General features: G+C 40.5%; 1 protein-coding gene across 11 annotated transcripts in view; it reads right to left on the reverse strand.

Moving 5' to 3' along the window:
* The window catches only part of Rgs20 (regulator of G protein signaling 20), an 89,713-nt gene that overhangs the window by 19,221 nt on the left and 52,787 nt on the right, over positions 1–17,705 (reverse strand). The window contains exons 2-3 of one of the 11 annotated variants that reach the window (XM_040741514.1): positions 12,023–12,182; positions 7,965–8,129 (exon numbers count right to left, since the gene is read on the reverse strand). The exons of 7 other annotated variants lie outside the window; for them this stretch is intronic. In XM_040741514.1, the coding sequence (XP_040597448.1) occupies positions 7,965–8,012 (48 nt within the window). In that variant the 5' untranslated portion in view covers positions 8,013–8,129; positions 12,023–12,182. The remainder of the gene's footprint in view (positions 1–7,964; positions 8,130–12,022; positions 12,183–17,705) is intronic. 3 more of the 11 variants (XM_021222912.2, XM_040741515.1, XM_040741516.1) reach the window with 3 other exon arrangements.

Raw genomic sequence — 17,705 nt, forward strand, 5'->3', positions numbered from 1 at the left:
GAGAAAATATTGTTTTAAAAGAAAAAATTATTCAATTCTTGATGGAATTAATTGAATAATTGAAAGCTAAAACAACACACACACACACACACACACACACACACACACACCTTAAATAGGACTTTAGAATTAAGTGCTAGATTTGTCTATTTCTGTTGATTGTGATGTAATCCTATGTGCAATTGGATTCATTCATTCATTCATTCATTCATTCATTCAGAAAAGAGGTCTTGTTACATTGCTCAGCTAGCCCTGAACTCATTCTCAAATGCTCCTCCTGCCTAAGCCCTACTTAGGAAGAACAGCATGGCATCTGGGTTTCTTTTAATTATCCAGGCACGTAAGCTTTAGGTTAACAAAAGAGAATTAGCAAATGGCTTCCTGACCCTCTATGCTCACACTACCCAGATAACTGTTCCCTAGCACCTTAGCCTGGACTGAGCGGCCCAAGGTTTTTACAAGCCTGTGCAGTCTTCTTGGTTAGAAGGAGGCAGAGATATTTGCTAAGTTCTCTACCATGTTCTGTAGGTACCTCTGGGAGATGTTGTAAAGACAGAAAGATTCTCAAGTGTCTCCCGGGGCAGAAACGCCAGGGGTCAGGCTCTCAGCACATCTGTGCATTGCAACAGAAACACAGACCATCCACTCCAAGATGCTGGGGCACAAGGATGAGCCCTCACAATTCACAAAGATGTTTAGAGCCTAACATCTCCAGATTTTGATACCCCTTTCAGAGACAATGAGGAGGACCCATTTTTTCTCTGAGATGCAGGGCCAGTGTTCAGCATTGGCTAAAGCAGTGGGAAAAACTGATTAAATCAAAACCAATGTTGATATGCTCTTATTATAGATTCCTTCCATATTTATTTTCCTATCAGTCACCAACAAGATGTCAGACTTTCCACTGTGCCCTGGCTGACTCATCAAAGGGCTGTCAATCAAGCAGCCAGCTAAACCACCCTTATACTAGCACTAGGGCTTCTGAAGACATTGCTTGAAGAAACTCTCAGTAAACAACTGCAACTTGCTGCTCCTGCTCCAAGGGCCAGGCTTAACCATAACTGTGTCTAACAGTTGGCACTGGACTATTTGCAACCACATACCTCAGCAAATTCTGGCAGGATCTGGAACCATTTCCATTCAGGCCAGAGTGGAGCATTTCCCTGGTGAGCAAAGGGACTGTTGGGATTGGTGCAAAAGGGACAATACTATGATTGGTGAAAATGCAGACCTTTGTGTGCATGCAAGATTTGATGTGACTTGAGCCACTGTCTAACCCTGCAGTACAGAGCAGCAAGTGAGCCCATAGCGACCCCTCCTGTGCTGCCTCCTTGTGGCAACAAAAGGTACTGGTCTCTTCTTGCCTATTTTGGGAGACTGTGGCTGAATGGGTAACCCAAAGAAGGCAGCAGGGGCAGCAGAGACAGTAGAGCAGAGACATAGGAACACCACCCTGTGTTCCTGCAGACGTAAGCTGAGCAAGCACAGGGTGAGCGGGACACTCAAGTGCTGGCTGCTGTGATAGATAGCCTCAAAATGGAAATTGCTGCAAGACCAGCTGCAGTCTGAAGTAGCAGCAGCCAAGTGTGGCAACTGTGGCAGCAGTCATAGCAACGGCAGATAGGTAAACAGTGAGAAGAAGAGGAGGAGGGAGATAGAGGAGAGAAGAGCAGAGTAAAGGATAAAAGGCTAAGGCGCAAAACAACAACAACAACAACAACAACAACAAACACTACAGGCTGTGGCAGCTTGAAAGCCCAGGCCCAGCTGCTATAACCCCAATAGTGCCATGAGCTGAGGAACCCTGAGGTACCCGTCCTTCATACATGCTGTAACAACAGAGGGTACCGCCTATGGCTGTTTCTGCCTGTCTGCTACACTGTCAAACGCGGAAGGATACAAAGACTACCGAAGCCCAGTACTTCCAGTGTCTCTGACTTCCCTTGATATGTATGTAGGTAAACAAAAGGACTTCAGCCAACTGTTTGAGAATATTGTCTCATTAAAAATAAAAGCCTCAATTGCTTTCCAGAACACATAATGTTCAAAAATGGCATTGTTTTTTGTTTGTTTTTGTTTTTGTTTTTTTGAGACAGGAGACAGGATTTCTCTATGTAGCTTTGGCTGTCTCAGAAATCACTATGTAGACCAGGCTGACCTTGAACTCTGCCATCATGTATGTCTGTTCATCACCTGTACACCTGGTGAAAGAGGAGGCCAGAAAAGGCATTGGATTTCCTGGAACTGGAGTTGCAGATAGTTGTGAGCCATCATATGAGTGCTAAGAATCAAACCTATGTCGTCTGGAAGAACAGCAAGTGCTCTTAACTCTGTCCTTTTCATGGTTTTCTTTAATGAGAACACAAGATTGCTTTCCAGTATATCTGAAATCTATTGGAGGTTTTGAAGATAAATTTGCAAGTTAAGCAAACTTTCTCCTACTTACATAGCAGAAAGCAAGTTGGGTTCCCATCATGTTAGCATGTGCACATACAGATGTTTACTGTGTGTGGTGTTAGGGCTTTGCACATACTAAACTTGCATTCTATGGAGGAGTTACACCTCTACTCACAAGTTATGATATTCTATTTGTTTATTCACACCAATTTCTGGTAAAACCTGGAAGAGTCTTGACTTCACGAACATACATTAGAAAATATCCTAAGGTAGGCAGAAACTGGAAACAACCTAAATGTTCCTCATCAGAAGAATAGATAAAGACAATAAGGTACATTTACACAAAGGAACACTATTCTATGGTGATATTTTGTTTATGGCCTAATAAATAAGGTTTGCCTGACGATCAGACGGCAAAGCTAGCCACATTAGTCAGCCATACAAGCCAGGCAGTGATGGCACACACCTTTATCCCAGCAGCTGCACTAGTTAGCCATAGAGGCTGGGTGGTGGTGGTGCACGCCTTCAATCCCAGCATTAGAGAGGAATATAAGACAGGAGGAGACAGGAGTCAGTCAGTCTGCAGTTACATTGAGGACAAGATTGCCCCTTTAGGTGTAAGAACTCTTTAGTGATTGGTTGCTTTGCTTTTCTGATCTTCAGCTTGAACCCCAATATCTACCTCTGGGTTTTTATTATTCATGCTACAGTACTCAGCTGTTAAAAAAATGACAACACAAAATTCACAGACAAATGAATGAAATTAGAAAAAAATCAGCCTGAGTTAGGTAACCCAGACCCAGAAAGATAAATATGATATGTATTCATTCATATGTGGACATTAGCCTTTAAGTAGGTGGTAACCAACCTACATTCAATAGATTTGGAGAGGTTAGGCATAGAAAGGGCTAGGTATGGGGGGGTGCAAAACACATGGATCACTTTGGGAGGGGAACATAGATTTTAGGAGTGGACTAGGAGTGGACAGGAACAGGAATGGGAGGATCAGGTGGAGAGGAGGGGAGCTAGGATTGAGGGAGGAAATTCAGGAAGACAGGGGGAACTGAGGGGCATTATTGGGATCATATGGAAACCTAGTGCAGTGGAAACTCCCTAAAACATATGAAGGTGATTCAAATCAGATCTAATATTGAGGGGGAGGACGGACGAGTCCCATCTGGTCATCTTTTGTCACCAAATGAGGCTTTAAGTACTGGACTGCTTTATACTTAATTGAGTTCTTAGCATAATGAGAATCCTATGGAGGCAAGAGATCTTACTGGCGAGTCAACCAAGGCTTGCTCAGCCTGCTTATTTATACTCCTCAGGATGACCTGTCCAGGGGAGGCATCTCCCAGAGTGAGCTGGGCCCTGCCACATCAGAGATCAATCTAAAAAAATCTCCACAGACTTGCCTACAGGTCAATTTTATGGAGTCCCTCTTCCTGGCTATGTCTAGCTGTATATCACATTGACCAAATTAACCAGGATGTTGAGGCTCTCGCTGAGTTTATGGTAGTAAATAAAATGGAAACACAAGGAGGCTTACTGTATAAAGCGGTAACAGAATGCTGTCGTTTCTTTTCAATACTGCCTGGTAATTACACTCATTTGCAGGAGGCTGGCTTTCTAATTTATAAATCCTTGCACTTTTTTCTTCTCAGTGTTTCATGTCTTGTTTTTTTCTGTGGAGTTGTGATTTAACTTTGTAACCTACTTAATTTTCCCTCAGTGTTATTAGCACTTGTACGGTTTCCCAGAATTTGTACATATGGCTTGGCAATTCTGACATCTTAAATCATTTAAAGCTTCTGTAAATAAGTGTACATAAATGTAGGTTGGCTATGATTTGATTTGATTAAAAACCCTGGGAAAATGAGTCAGAGTCACAGTTCAGCTCCTGAGTCTGCTCTGAATCCCTGATCCTGTCAGTCATGGTTTTGATCACAATTCACTTTTTACTTTTGTTTGAACTTTGTGCCTGAGTTGGATTGAACTGAATGGACCCCACAACACTCACCTGCCTACCCACCTATCTACCCACCTCTCTGCCTACCTATCATCTCTTATAAGGCAATTATTTATTCTCTGAAGATTTGGTACAACATGTTTGTAAAAATTATTGGAATTCTAAATTCAATTTCTTCCACTTTTTATTTTTTTATTTGTGGTGTGTGCATGTGTGTTTGTCACATGTGTGCAGGTATCACAAGAGTTCAGAAGTGAGAGGTGGATCTCTTGTGGATGGAGTTACATAAAGTTTCCAGCCTGCTGAGGTGGATGCTGGGAACTGAACTCAGTTCCTACGGAAACTTAGCAAGTACTCTTCACCACTGATCCAGCTCTCAAGATGACAATTTCTTCCTTGGTATCTAGTCTTTCATTTTTTTATTCCACTTTTTAAATTAGTATGGCATTTTTACTTTTCAGAAACTATTTTTGTCTTGTTTTCAAATTCATTGGCACTCATCATGACTAGTAGTAATTGGCAAAACAATGTGCCTTACATTATTGCACAATAATTTAAAAGATAATCCTAATACAATAGAAGCTTCCTATGATATATACGTATGTGAAGCTGACTTAAATGAAATCGCCAAACAATGGGGGAGACAGAGCAGCAACTAGACATTCCTCGTCACCAAACAAAGCTACCAGTATTAAGAATGGGTTTTATGCAATTGAATTGTTGGACAAACAACCCAGGCTACAGGTTGCTTTCCACAAACTGATGGTAAGGGCCTATTATTGAAGACAACACCTGCACAACACATTGAACACAGAGAAGTTGAGCTGGTAACTGCCTAAAGCCTTCACCCCTACATGGTATTGGAATATACTCTGCACACTATCAAAGGAGAAAGGTAGACATCAACCTATCTATAAATCCTTCAATTTACAAGATTAACCTGTAGTAGTATCTTGTTTATACACTAATAAAGCTTGTTTGAAGATCAGGGGGTGGAGCTAGCCACTAGTCAACCATAGAGATCTGGAGGTCTGTACAGACACACAGGAAGTGATATGGCTAGGCAGAGAGAGGAAGTGAATAAGGCAGGAAGAGACAGGAGTTCAGTCTCTTTTTGCCTGGGAAGCTGAGTAGGTAAGGTGGCTGTGGTTTTGCTCCTTGGTCTCTGATCTCTCAGCATTTCCTGCTATGTCTGACTATGGGCTTTTATTATTAAGACTTATTAGAACTCGTGTTACATATTGTCACCCAACTTAAAGGCAGGAATTCATGAAAAAGTCACTTGCTGGTGGCTGGGCTGGAGCTGCATAAGAGGCTCCCACTGGAGTCACCACCACGCCCGTCAGGTTTTCTTTTCTTTTTTCCCCAAGCCTCTGAGCAAGCTTGTCGTCACCTCCTTAAAACAGTCTACAGCTGTCACCCAAACTCCAGAAGCACCTGGGCTCCCAAAGTCACATGATTTACACCTCTGCGCCTGCACCTTTAGGCAGATCCTGCCAAACGTGCCGCTTCTGCACAATCCCATGTGCATTTTTCAGACATCTGGCTCCCACCCCCTCACCATGGGCTGGCTTGCCCTAGACCTGCTCTCCTTGGGCTGCCACTCTCATCTCACAGCTCCATGCTAGCAGCTGCCCCTGTCCTCAGCCAGCCTGTACACTGCCTGTGTTCTCCGATCAAATGTCCTACACAGCTTCAAGCTCCACCATCTTCCTCAGATGATTTGGTGAGACAATTGGGAATTCTTAAAGAGGGAGTTAGTTAAACAAAAAGAGAGGTTTTCAACATTAAAAAAATGGGAAACACTATTACAATGGAGGGACTTAAGTCTCTGTATAATAATACACTGGACAGTTTGAAAATGGAACAATTAAATAAGATAGCTAATTTATATGGTACTTATGTAATGTCAGTTATAAACATCATCAGTTTTATCTTTTGTTTTATCACCAAAATGTTGGTTAACCTGAGAACTAAGGTACAAGTTTTAGATCATAGATATTCAGATCCAGACAGAGGAATTCAATGTACAATCAATTTTAGCATTGCATTATAATGGTAGAGAGGAACAGTCTAAGGTTTTCAAACAACCAACTTTAATTCATCCAGTCACCCTACGGGATCTGCCAAATGACTGATATTCCCAATACAGTGCAAGAGTTAAATGGATTCCTGTGGAAATGCTAGATTTAAGGAGATTCAAGGAAGCAGATACAAACTCATGGTCAACTTGTAATAGAATTATCCCTAAAAACTGGAGAGAAATGGTTACAGCGGTTTTGGAGACTGGTCCACAATTATAATGGAGTACCTGGTGGAAAGATGAGGCTAAGACCTACGAAGTAGGGCTAGAAGTATGGAAATCTCCCAAGAGCAACTTTTTTGAGAGGGAGAGATTAGCTGATGTACAAAGGCAATCTCTATATGATGACTATGCCACACAGCAGCTTTGAATGCTTGGGACAGAATTGGAGAAGTGTGAAAGAAAACTGAGTCATTTATTAAAGTTATAATAGGGTCCAAATGAAGCTTCTATGGATTTCTTACAAAAACTGACTTCAAGAGTGAAGAGAATGATACCAGATTCAGAAATACTGAAAATAATAATTGAATTATTAGACAAATAATAATTGACTCTCTGAATTTTGAAAATGCTAATGAAAAATGTAAAGGATAATTAGGCTGTTAAAGGCAAGATAAGCACCCAAAGAAGAATGGATCTGAGATATAATCAATATTGAATCCCATGACCATGATGATGCTTGGATGGAAAAGGTGATTTCCAGAGGTTTGAAGAAAAATCAAAATGTCAAGTGTTTCAATTGTGGCAAACAAGGTCACTTAAAAAGTGACTGTAGATGGGCATTCTTTGAAACAATGTTTTCTTCCATGCATAATTCAAACAGAATGCCCCTGCCTTCTGAATCATGCAAAATGTGTGGCAAAAGCAGGCACTGGACAAATGAATGTAGGTCAACAAGGGACAGTTAAAGTAACCCTGTGCTGTGGAGAAACGCCTGGAAGGGTCTCTCATTGACCCCAATTCGGTTCAGCTGTTTGCTGTCATCGAAGTGTAAACTCCTTCCCGCAGCAATTAAAGAACCTAATGCCTACTGTAAGAAATCATACTGGTTTGGAAATATTTTGGCAAACTTCTATAAATGAACAAAGACCAAAATTGAAAACATGAATAAATGACATTGTCATTAAAGGCCCTGAAGACATAGTTTCAGATGTCACAATAATTGCACCAGAATTTTGGCAACCAAATTGGCCTCTTAAGGAGGTAAATGTTCAACTTTTAGGATTGGAACTTTATCTCAGGTAAAACAGAGAATGATATGGGTCAAACGTACAGGGCCAGAAGGATAGAGAGGAAAATTAAAGCTGTATGCAGCTATCATAGCAATGAATACAATTTGTTACAGTAATGGAATACTCAAATTAACATTCCTCAGAACAGAAGCAAAACACAAATTAACATATGTTTCTGGGAAAAAGATTAAAAGGTATTATAAAGCACAGTCACTGGCCATTCAGGTTGTACAAGAACAGGACACAACAGCTGCTGATCTTTCAAAGGCACCAACAGCCCTACCTTTAAAATGGTTGGCAGACAAACCTGTATAGGTTGAGCAATGGCCATTAATGACAGAGAAATTGCAAACTTTAGAAGAGCTGGTACAGGAGCAGTTAAATCCTTAGCATGTTGAAGAATCAACCATCTCTTGGAATTCTCTTGTATTTGTTGTTAAAAAGAAATCTGGAAAATGGAGAATGGAACCAGATTTAAAAGTTGTCCATAAGGTGATACAGTCAATGGGCTCTCTACAGTCTGGAATTCCTTTGCCTTCTCTATTGCCTAAAGCATGGCAATAGTTATAGTTCATAGTTATTGATTTAAAATAATGTTTTTTCACTATATCTTTACAAGAAAAAGACAGAATAATTTGCCTTCTTGGTGCCTACTTACAATAATTATCAATCTGTTAACATATATCAATGGAAGGTTCTATCACAAGAAATGTTGAGTAGCCTCACCCTGTGCCAATATTTTGCAAGTCAACCATTGGAAATAATATGTAAGCAATTCCCTCTATAGTTGACCATTATATAAATGCTATTTTACTAACTGACTCAAATGTAAATACTTTAGAATGTTTGAAGAAGTAAAGAAAATTTTGCCTTGGTGGAGCTTACAAATTGATCCTGAAAAATACAAGGAGAAGATTCTATTAATTATTTAGGATATAAAATAAGTCTACAGAAAACTAAACCCCAAAAGGTACAAATTATGAGAGATTGGTTGCTGACTCTTAATGACTTTCAAAGATTACTAGCAGGCATTTCCTATCTAAGGCTCACTATTGGAATAGAAAAAAATGAACTGTGTAATTTGTTCAAAACATTAGATAGGGAAAAGGACTTGAACAGTCCAAAAGAATTATCAGCTGAAGCTAAGAGAGAATTGATTTTGGTGGAAAAGAAATTACAGGATGCATATGTGTATTGTTTGGATCCAAAGCTTGACTGCATTTTGGTTATTTCACCCTTTAAGCATTCTCCTTCAGGAATATTAATGCATAGGGAAGATATTATCTTAGAATGGATCTTTTTATCACATAAGCAGAGTAAAAAATTAACACATGGAAAAAGTCTTTGAGTTGGTTCTAAAAGGACAATTGAGACTTTTTCAATTAGCAGGAAAATATTGTAGCACCTTTTACTAACGATGAAATAGATTATGGGCAGAAAGTAAACATTGGCAAAGAGGTTACAATAATCTTTTGGGAGTGATTAACAGCAAATATCCCCAAACCAAGAGAATTCAATTCATAAAAAGAACTATCTAAAGCCTTCCTTGCATTGTATGGCAAACACTAATATCTGGAGCTTCTAATTCTATACTTATGCAAATAAATAAGGAAAGGCAGGTTATAAATCAGAAAATGTAAGTAAAGTGGCTCAAAGCCCTTTTGATTCTGTCCATAAGTCAGAATTATATGCTATTTTCATGGTATTAATGGATTTTATGGAACCTCTCAACATAGTTACTGATTAACAATATGCAAAAAGAGTTGTTTTGCATATTGAAACGGCTGAATTCGTACCAGATGATTCAGAATTGACTGTATTATCTATTCAGTTGTAAGAAACAGTCAGGAATAGGAATTATCATATACATGCATATATATGTATACACACACATACACACACACATACACACATATACATACACACCCCTCACACATCAAATCCCATACATACCTGCCTGCCAGACCCTCTAGCACAAGGTAATGATGGAATAAATCAACTATTGATAAGAAATGTACTGGAGGTCTCAGAATTTCATAAAAAACATCATGTCAATAGCAATGGTTTGAAAAAAAGATTCTTCCATCACATGGCAACAATCCAAGGGAATTATAAATAAATGTCCTCCTTATTCCTTATACAACCAAACTACACTACCTGCAGTAAGTAACCCAAAGGGTACTCAAGGAATGGAATCTGGCAGATGGATGTGTTTCATTTTATAGAATTTGGAAATTTAAAATATGTGCATCACACCATTGATACCTATTCAGGGTTTCAGTTGAACTCTGAGTTCTTGTTTTGAAAAGAAAAAAGGGGGATACAGAAATAGGACAAAAAGGTAGATTATTGAATCTATTTCTAAACCATAAAGGCAACTACTAGTTTTAATAATTTTTCATTGACTTGGATTTTGTGTCTATTGACACAAAGTTGAGATTATTTTTGTTAGAATATTACTGTACATACATTTCTAATCTTGTTCAAGGTATTGTACCTATGCAACTCATTCAACAATATCATGCAACTTTTTATGCCTTGAAAATTATTTTTACCAGCTATTTAGGATAATAAGGAAATGCAGGTTAGCAATTAGTCACTTACTACAATTGAACTTGTAGTCATACTAGGTATGTTTTCAAGGACAAACAGACATATATTTTAGACAGATTGTCTTCAAACACTTCAGAGATCTGCAGAATGTGGCGTTTAATATGTTTTAATAATTTAAGTTTTTTGTTTTGTTTTGTTTTGCTCTGTCTAGCAGCCCTTGCTGTCCTGGAAATAGCTTTGTAGACCAGGCTGGCTCCAAACTCACAGGGATTCACCTGCTTCTGCCTCACAAGTGCTGGTATTAAAGGTATGCTTCACCACTGCCAGTCATAACATAGGTTCTTTTCTTCATGGCAATGAGACATGTCTGTTCCCGGCAGCACCAATCTACTTCAGAGAAGATGATGGGCATCGAAGAACCTCTGCTTGGAGTTTACTTTCTTTGTGGCAAAGGTTAGCCACTGGGCAAGAAAGTGTTCTTGCCTTGACTGCTCACAGTATGCTATCCAAATTGGACAAGCAGGACACATAAGAAAGGACTGCCAAACTTTGCCAAGACAAGGTAGGACAAGCCCTTCAGAATACCCTGCTTCACAGAAAGGTCTGTCAGATATGATAGGCTTGTAGGCCAAAGATGGATGCACCAACATTGCGGAGGAACCTTGGGTGACAGCCAGGTAGCCAGCTGTTTCTGTGATTTCTTACATTTTTTGGAATTCTCTTGCTTGTACTTACTGCTTACTCAGGGAATATTATTTCCATCTTGGGTCTCTGATGGAGTTGAAGACTTTATAGTTATAGTTTTCATGTTACCAGATTCAGAAAAGAAATTCACTAAAGAAAGGTAAAGTGTATAAGGTTGAGAGACATAAAAGATAGCTTTGGTAATACAAGTTATGATAGATAGTGAATTAGATACAACCTTTTGGACTTACCAGGATAGGATAGATCTGGAGTATTTTCTCTGAATTTGTCAATTGTTAGTGGACTAGACATTATTGATATTATTGCCTGTATATATTGTATGTAGCTATTGTACTTACTGCATATAGTTTTTATTATATTAGTTATAACCTTTTTTAATTTTAGACAAAATAGGGAAATGTAGTGATATCTTGCTCATACTCTAAACCTTATACACTAACTTAATTTAAAAATATTTATTATTTATGTGTGTATGTGTAATGCTGTGTATGGTATGTGCATGTATGTGTGTGTGTGGTGTATGTGTATGTGTGATATGTGTATGTGTGTGTGTGATATGGTGTGTGCATGTATGACGCATATGTATGTGTAGACTGTGCATGTGGTATGTGTATGTATGTTATGTGTGTATCATGTATGTGTAGTGTGTGTAGGGGGGCAAGTCCCTTTACTTGCTGAGTCATCTCACTGGTTCACACTCTCAGTCTTGATTACAGTATTTTTATTAATTTGAATTAAAGATAGTGTCTTCAGTCAGAAAAAATATTCAGCTATAATTAGCTCAGTAAAGTTATTTTGAAGTTTCTGGTGGCTCTAAACTGGATGACTTTATTTCATTAGTAGCTGTTTATTTTCAGTATAGTCACTGTATTTTCCAATTTTTGAAAATAGCCATCATTGCATCACACATTGAGAATATAATCCATATAATAAAAATAAAGTTTTATGGAGGGAAAAACATCTGTCTCTTATGACCTAAGACCCAGGTTCTTGTTTCATAAGGATACAGAATTGTAGATGAGGTCCCAACCAAGGAAAACAGAGAAACTGAAAGGACAAAGACACTTAGAAATAGGGTCCTACCTCCAAGGGATGTTTGTAGCTCCAGATTTAGGCCAGAATACAAGAGGCAAGTCCCAGGGAGCTCCAAACCACCGACATTTATAGCACTTGTGTTACTTTTGCTTTGCTGTACCATAGCATTTCCCTGCAGGAAGTCTGCACAGCAGGGTCTCAGTTAAATCTGTGACAACAGGAAGTACCCAGGAGAATTTGTCAGTGCTTCCTGTTCCTGGTAGTGGGAAGTACTCCTGGGAGAAATTGTCAGTGCTCCCGAGGTTAGTTGTGCCAGGCACAGACCTCTGACATTTGTCCACTCTGACATCAGGCCTAACAGGTCATATGGATCTCAGTTCACTCATGCTGAGGCTCAGCACCACCATGCTAAAGCTGGGTGATTCTTATAACCTTTGGAGGGGTCAGGATACAGAGAAGTGGTTGCCATGTTTACAGTTACTGCAGTACTATTCCCTAAGGAGATCCCTCTGTTGACCTTCACAGGAAAAGGGAGTTGAAAGGGCCAATGACTTTGTTTTAGGCTTGTTTTCCTCAACCCCCTCCCATATTAAAGCTGTCATCCTTCCTCATGTGGCTGGTGGGAACACTAATTCCATTTTACAGAATGAGCCTAGCATCACAAATGCAGATCACCAATGAAGAACTTCACACCAAATTTGTTGGGGCTTTGTCTTTTGACACCTCCTGTTTAGTTTTAACTTGTCACTTCATCATTGTGCCGAGAACATATCTGATTGGTTTCCTTTCTTCTTTTATAATTTAGTTATTCTTTTAAATTTCATTTTACATTCCAACCACAGTTCTCCTTCCCACCCCTCCTCCCGGCCCCCTCACCTACCCCACAGCCCATCCCCAGTCCACTCCTCCTAATGGGTAAGGATTCCCATGGGAGGTCTACAAAGTCTGACGCAATAGGTTGGGGTAGGGCTAAGCCCCTCTCCCATGCATTAAGGCTGAGCATGGCATCCACCATGGGAAATGGGCTCTAACAAGCTAGCTCACATACCAGGTTTGTATCATAATCCTATTGACAGGGGCCCCTCAAATAGTCCAAGCTTTACACCTGTCTCCCATATATGGAGGGCCTAGTTCAGTTCCTGGAATCTCCATAGCTGTTGGTCTAGAGTTCATGAGTTTCTGCAAGCTTGGTTCAGCTGTCTCTGTAGATTTCTCTATCATCATCTTGACCTCCCTTGCTCATGTATTCTCTCCTTCTCTTCCACTGGATTCCTGGAGCTCGGCCTGGTGCTTGTTTGTGGATCCTTGCGCCTGGTCCCATCAATTACGGGATGAAGGCTCTATGATGATAGTTGGGGTATTCACCAGTCTGATTACAGGGACAGGCCTGTTTGGGCATCCTCTCCACTATTGCTAGGAGTCTTAGCTGGGGTCACCGCTATGGATTCCCCCTAGCCCCATAGTGGCTTTCTCTATTAAGATATTTCTTTTATTGCTCTTCCAGTGCATCCCTCCCCCCTCAATCATTCCGTTACCCCATATTCTCATCCCCCTTCCTTCCCCTTACCCCAATCCCCTGGTTACTCAGTAGGATCTGTTTCTTTTACACAGGTTTTGTTATTGCTTTTAATCAAATTCTGTTCTTAGATCTTCACTCCTGAACACTTTCTATGTAGAAAATTGTCTACTGCTAGCTGCAGGTCTGAGATTTCCCTGCTTCTGCCTGCTCTATGCCATTGCTACACATAAAATATTAGAAGTCTGAAGTTTTTAAATCCACATCTTGGTTGCCCTGGGGAGTCTAATAAAGCTGAGTTATTGAGTTCCCACTCTGATCACCCGTTTTCTTTCTAGGCAAAAATCTAGACATAGGACAAGTTCAAACACAAGGCAAGTGTATCTCTAAGCCAAAAAAGGCAATGGAAACGTCAGTCACTGGCTGGAATAACAGTGGGCCTCCTTGGCTTTTTGCTCTAGAAGGTAAAAGTGATTAAAGTGAGTGCATGCTAAATGAGGTCTGGAGTTAGATTCACTGTTTTTAAATGCAAAGAGGGGAGTTGGTGGAGTGTTTAGTTAAAATGTAAGAAGCCAGAGTCCAATTTAGTTCCTTATACCAAGCAAAATTCAGGCACGGTGGGGCACCTGTTATCCCAGTACCAACACAGTGAAGGCAGGAAGATCAGGAGTTCAGGGTCACCCTTGGTTACACAGTGGGTTTAATGGGTCTGGGCTACATGAGACCCTACTTCAAACAACACCACCAATGACAACAAAACAACAACAACAGCAACAAGCAACAAGGAAGGACTGGTCTGCGGCAGGAAGGAAGGTAATGTCACTTATATTCCAAGAGATAAAAGTGCCTTTGTACTATGTACTGTAAGGAGGAATCTGGACATTCACACTATAAACAGATAGATAGACACTTCTAATGTCCTTTCTGCTCTGAGTTAACTTTCGACCTAGGTTGCATTTGGGGAGGAACAGGTGTGAACTCCATAGCATGGAAACTGTCGGACACTAAGGGACAGACACAGCACCCCACTGTTGCCTTCAGCAGTCTGAGGAGTTCCTATAGACTCTTATGGACCTCCACTCCAGCCACACCCTGATTCATTGCTGTAATACTGAAATAACAACAGGGATAGTCAGTTTATGAAGCAGAGTTGGAGATTTTATTAAAATATTTTAATATGGACTGAATAACTTCTCTTTCTCTAAAGAGAAGTTCCCAGAATAGTAAGATACATAGAGAGCAGAGAGTGGGCTTCTCAAAGGATGAGTTTCAGAAGGAAAGAGGCAGTCAAGTGTGGGTGTGAGCTCAGGGAAGGAAGCAAATTCATCTTAGCATCAGCCATATACACCATTTTGATGACTGTCAAGTTACATCTCAAAAGGTTGCTAGGAAACTCCACCCCTCCCCTTCTCTCTTTAATAACTGATACCTTTGGGGATGCTTAGACAGAATCGTAATCAGATAAGGGGAAAGTAGCAGTTGCTGGATCTGTGGAGGTGGGGTTAGCATAGGCTACAGAACAGAATCTTCTCTTGTGTACAACGCTCACTGGAAACCACCATGGCTTATCTCTACTGTCCCTACATGTGAGATGGCAGAAAGCTGTAGAATGAGTGAGTTGCTGTTTCTGAGAACAAATCATCCATACCCCAGTATTTCATGGGCTGGAATTCTGACTTATTCTTGTTACCTTGCTGGCAGGAATAAGATACTCTGAAGAGACACATGTGTCCCTTCCCTTGGCCATCAGACTATTGAGACAATGCAGCCAGTGGAATTAGAATTTGCACAAATTCCTCTTGTACTGGGAGAAGGAAAAGGCCTGGGGGACCACAGTTCCTGGCAGAGAAAGAGAGTTTGTCTCCCAGGAGGGCATTCCACTTAGTGCTGGTGACTGGTCAGCCCACCTTGCTGGACAGTCAGGAACCTAGACAGTGATGGTGATATTGTGTCCGGAGCAGGACTTAGGGACCAAAGTTAGACAGATCCCTGACAGGCAGACAGAAAGGAGGAGACCCAGCTAGGTAGCAAAATGTAAAGCTTCTGGCCTCTTCCTCACTTTCCCGACCTTAGACAAAGCCTGGCACCTAAAAACAAAGGGCCTGGCACCCCCTTCTTCCACTTAGACTTGTTTGCTGATGAATGGCCTTATAAATTCAGGGTCTTATTAGGATATATTTACCCCAAATTGAAGGCCTCAAAGAGTCTTAAATTTCCCAGCCCCCAAGGGCAGACTGGGCTTCAGTCTCCAGGGCTCACCTCTGCAGTCTCTGTCTGCTATGTGTCCCCCACTTAGTCTGTAATTAGTCAAAGCCCCTCTCATAGGCTGACTGTCTACTGCTGGCTGCAGGTCTGAGATTCCTCTGCTGCTGCCTGTTGCACTTAGCATTTTTCTTCCTTTTCATTCTTTGGCTGGCAGAAAAAAGAGGACCCATCAAGACCACTACATGGTAACAGTACTGCTTAGCTATGCACACCTCTTACATCTATTTAAACTTAAATCTAGTGTTTGTAACCTAAAATGGGGGGGTCACCAGACCTCTTTGTTCCTCTTCCCAATGTATCCACATCAAATAAAACTCCTTCTTAGGATTTTCACTATTATTCTTTCTCTTTAAGTGGCCTATCCAGGGTGTGTAGTTGAATTTGGCTTATTAGGGCTGTCAGGGTCCAGGGTCTGGCCCTAACAGCTCCCATAACATCACCAGGTCCTTAGTAGGATGCTGTCATGTACAGTGCAAGAAATGTTAATTTTCTAGGCAAAAACCAGTGTAACTACGACAAATGGAAAATGGCTGTCAACAAAGAAAAGTGACAATAGCTAGTTCACTGAAATGAACCTGCAACCCTAAAGCGCAAAGCATATGAAAACTGCCAGTTAGGACTGTCTCAGCCCACTCCCTGTGTTTTTGCTCAGCCTTCTCTGTGCTTGGGAGCCTAGCTCTCCTGGAAAGGTGGAGGAAGGGCAGCTTTGCAGCCATAGAGTGAGGCACTAGTCTGTACCCAACTTTTGAGTGTTGGTGGCTGCCATGAACCAAAGCCAAGAGAATTCCAAGGCCACAAGGATCAGCTGCAATGGACATCTCTGCAGATGGAATATAAGATAAAATCTGAAGGAAAAGGACCTTTATTTGGTTTCTGCTTGGGTTTCCGGCCTGATAACAGTACATGTGCCAAAAGAACTCCTGCAAAGCTCAGAGCTCCATCTGCGAGTCCTCAGAAATCCAATGAATGTGATATCAAGAATACACATATTTGAGTTTCTGGAAAACCCACTGAAAATGAGAATATTATTAGGGCAAATTAAAAATGAAAATCTGGAACCAAAGGCTGAATTGGACTGAAAAAAGGAAAAGAAAAAAGAAATGAAGAATGGTATTTTTTACTGTGCAAGGAGAAGGAATGTATAGCTCATAATCACGGTTTCTGTTAGACTTATCTCCAACAAATGGGGAGAAACAGGAATTTGGGGGCTTAACAAGCTACCCTGACAACAGTGGTATACATAATAATGTTTCAGATACTGGGAAGGATGAAAATTTAAGTAGTCTGTTGTGAATACTTTCCACCTTTAGAATAATATATTTTCAGAAGTAATAAAGAGTATATATTCATGAAATTTTTATAAATATACATATGATTAATTTTTGACAAGTTTGTTTATGGAACCAAATGTAAAATGTTAGTAAAGGTGATGTCTGCAATTTTTTTTAAACAGAATTGAATAGTTGTTATGAACTGTGGAATGGCCAGGCCCAGTTGACCACAACTTTAATCCTAGTGCTCAGGAGGCAGAACTGCTTAATGGGCCATCCTAGTAGGAACATGGAAGACAGTGCTGCTGAATGTGATTTGAACTGTGGGGGCTACCTCAAGATGTTTCAGAGGAGAAGGATTTCAGTATGTTGCCTAGAGACTGTTCTTGTGATATTTGGTGAAGAATGTGGCTGCCTTTTGCCCTTGTTTGAAAAGTCTGCCTGAGACTAAAGTGAAGATTTTTTAATTAATTCCATTGACAGAGGAAATCTCAAAACAGCCTAGTATAGACTCTGTCATGTAATTCTAATGAAGATTTATAATGAAAAGGAGCAGGCTAAGCAACAAGATAAACAGATTAAGAAATGGAATAAAGGGAGGGGTGACCACAGGACAAGATCTAACTTGTGAAAAGGAAGTAAAGAAAAGTTTAGAGTTGGGTCTGGTGGTATACACCTT

Source organism: Mesocricetus auratus, unplaced genomic scaffold (assembly GCF_017639785.1).
Source record: "Mesocricetus auratus isolate SY011 unplaced genomic scaffold, BCM_Maur_2.0 Super-Scaffold_6730, whole genome shotgun sequence".
Taxonomy (NCBI): Eukaryota; Metazoa; Chordata; class Mammalia; order Rodentia; family Cricetidae; genus Mesocricetus; species Mesocricetus auratus.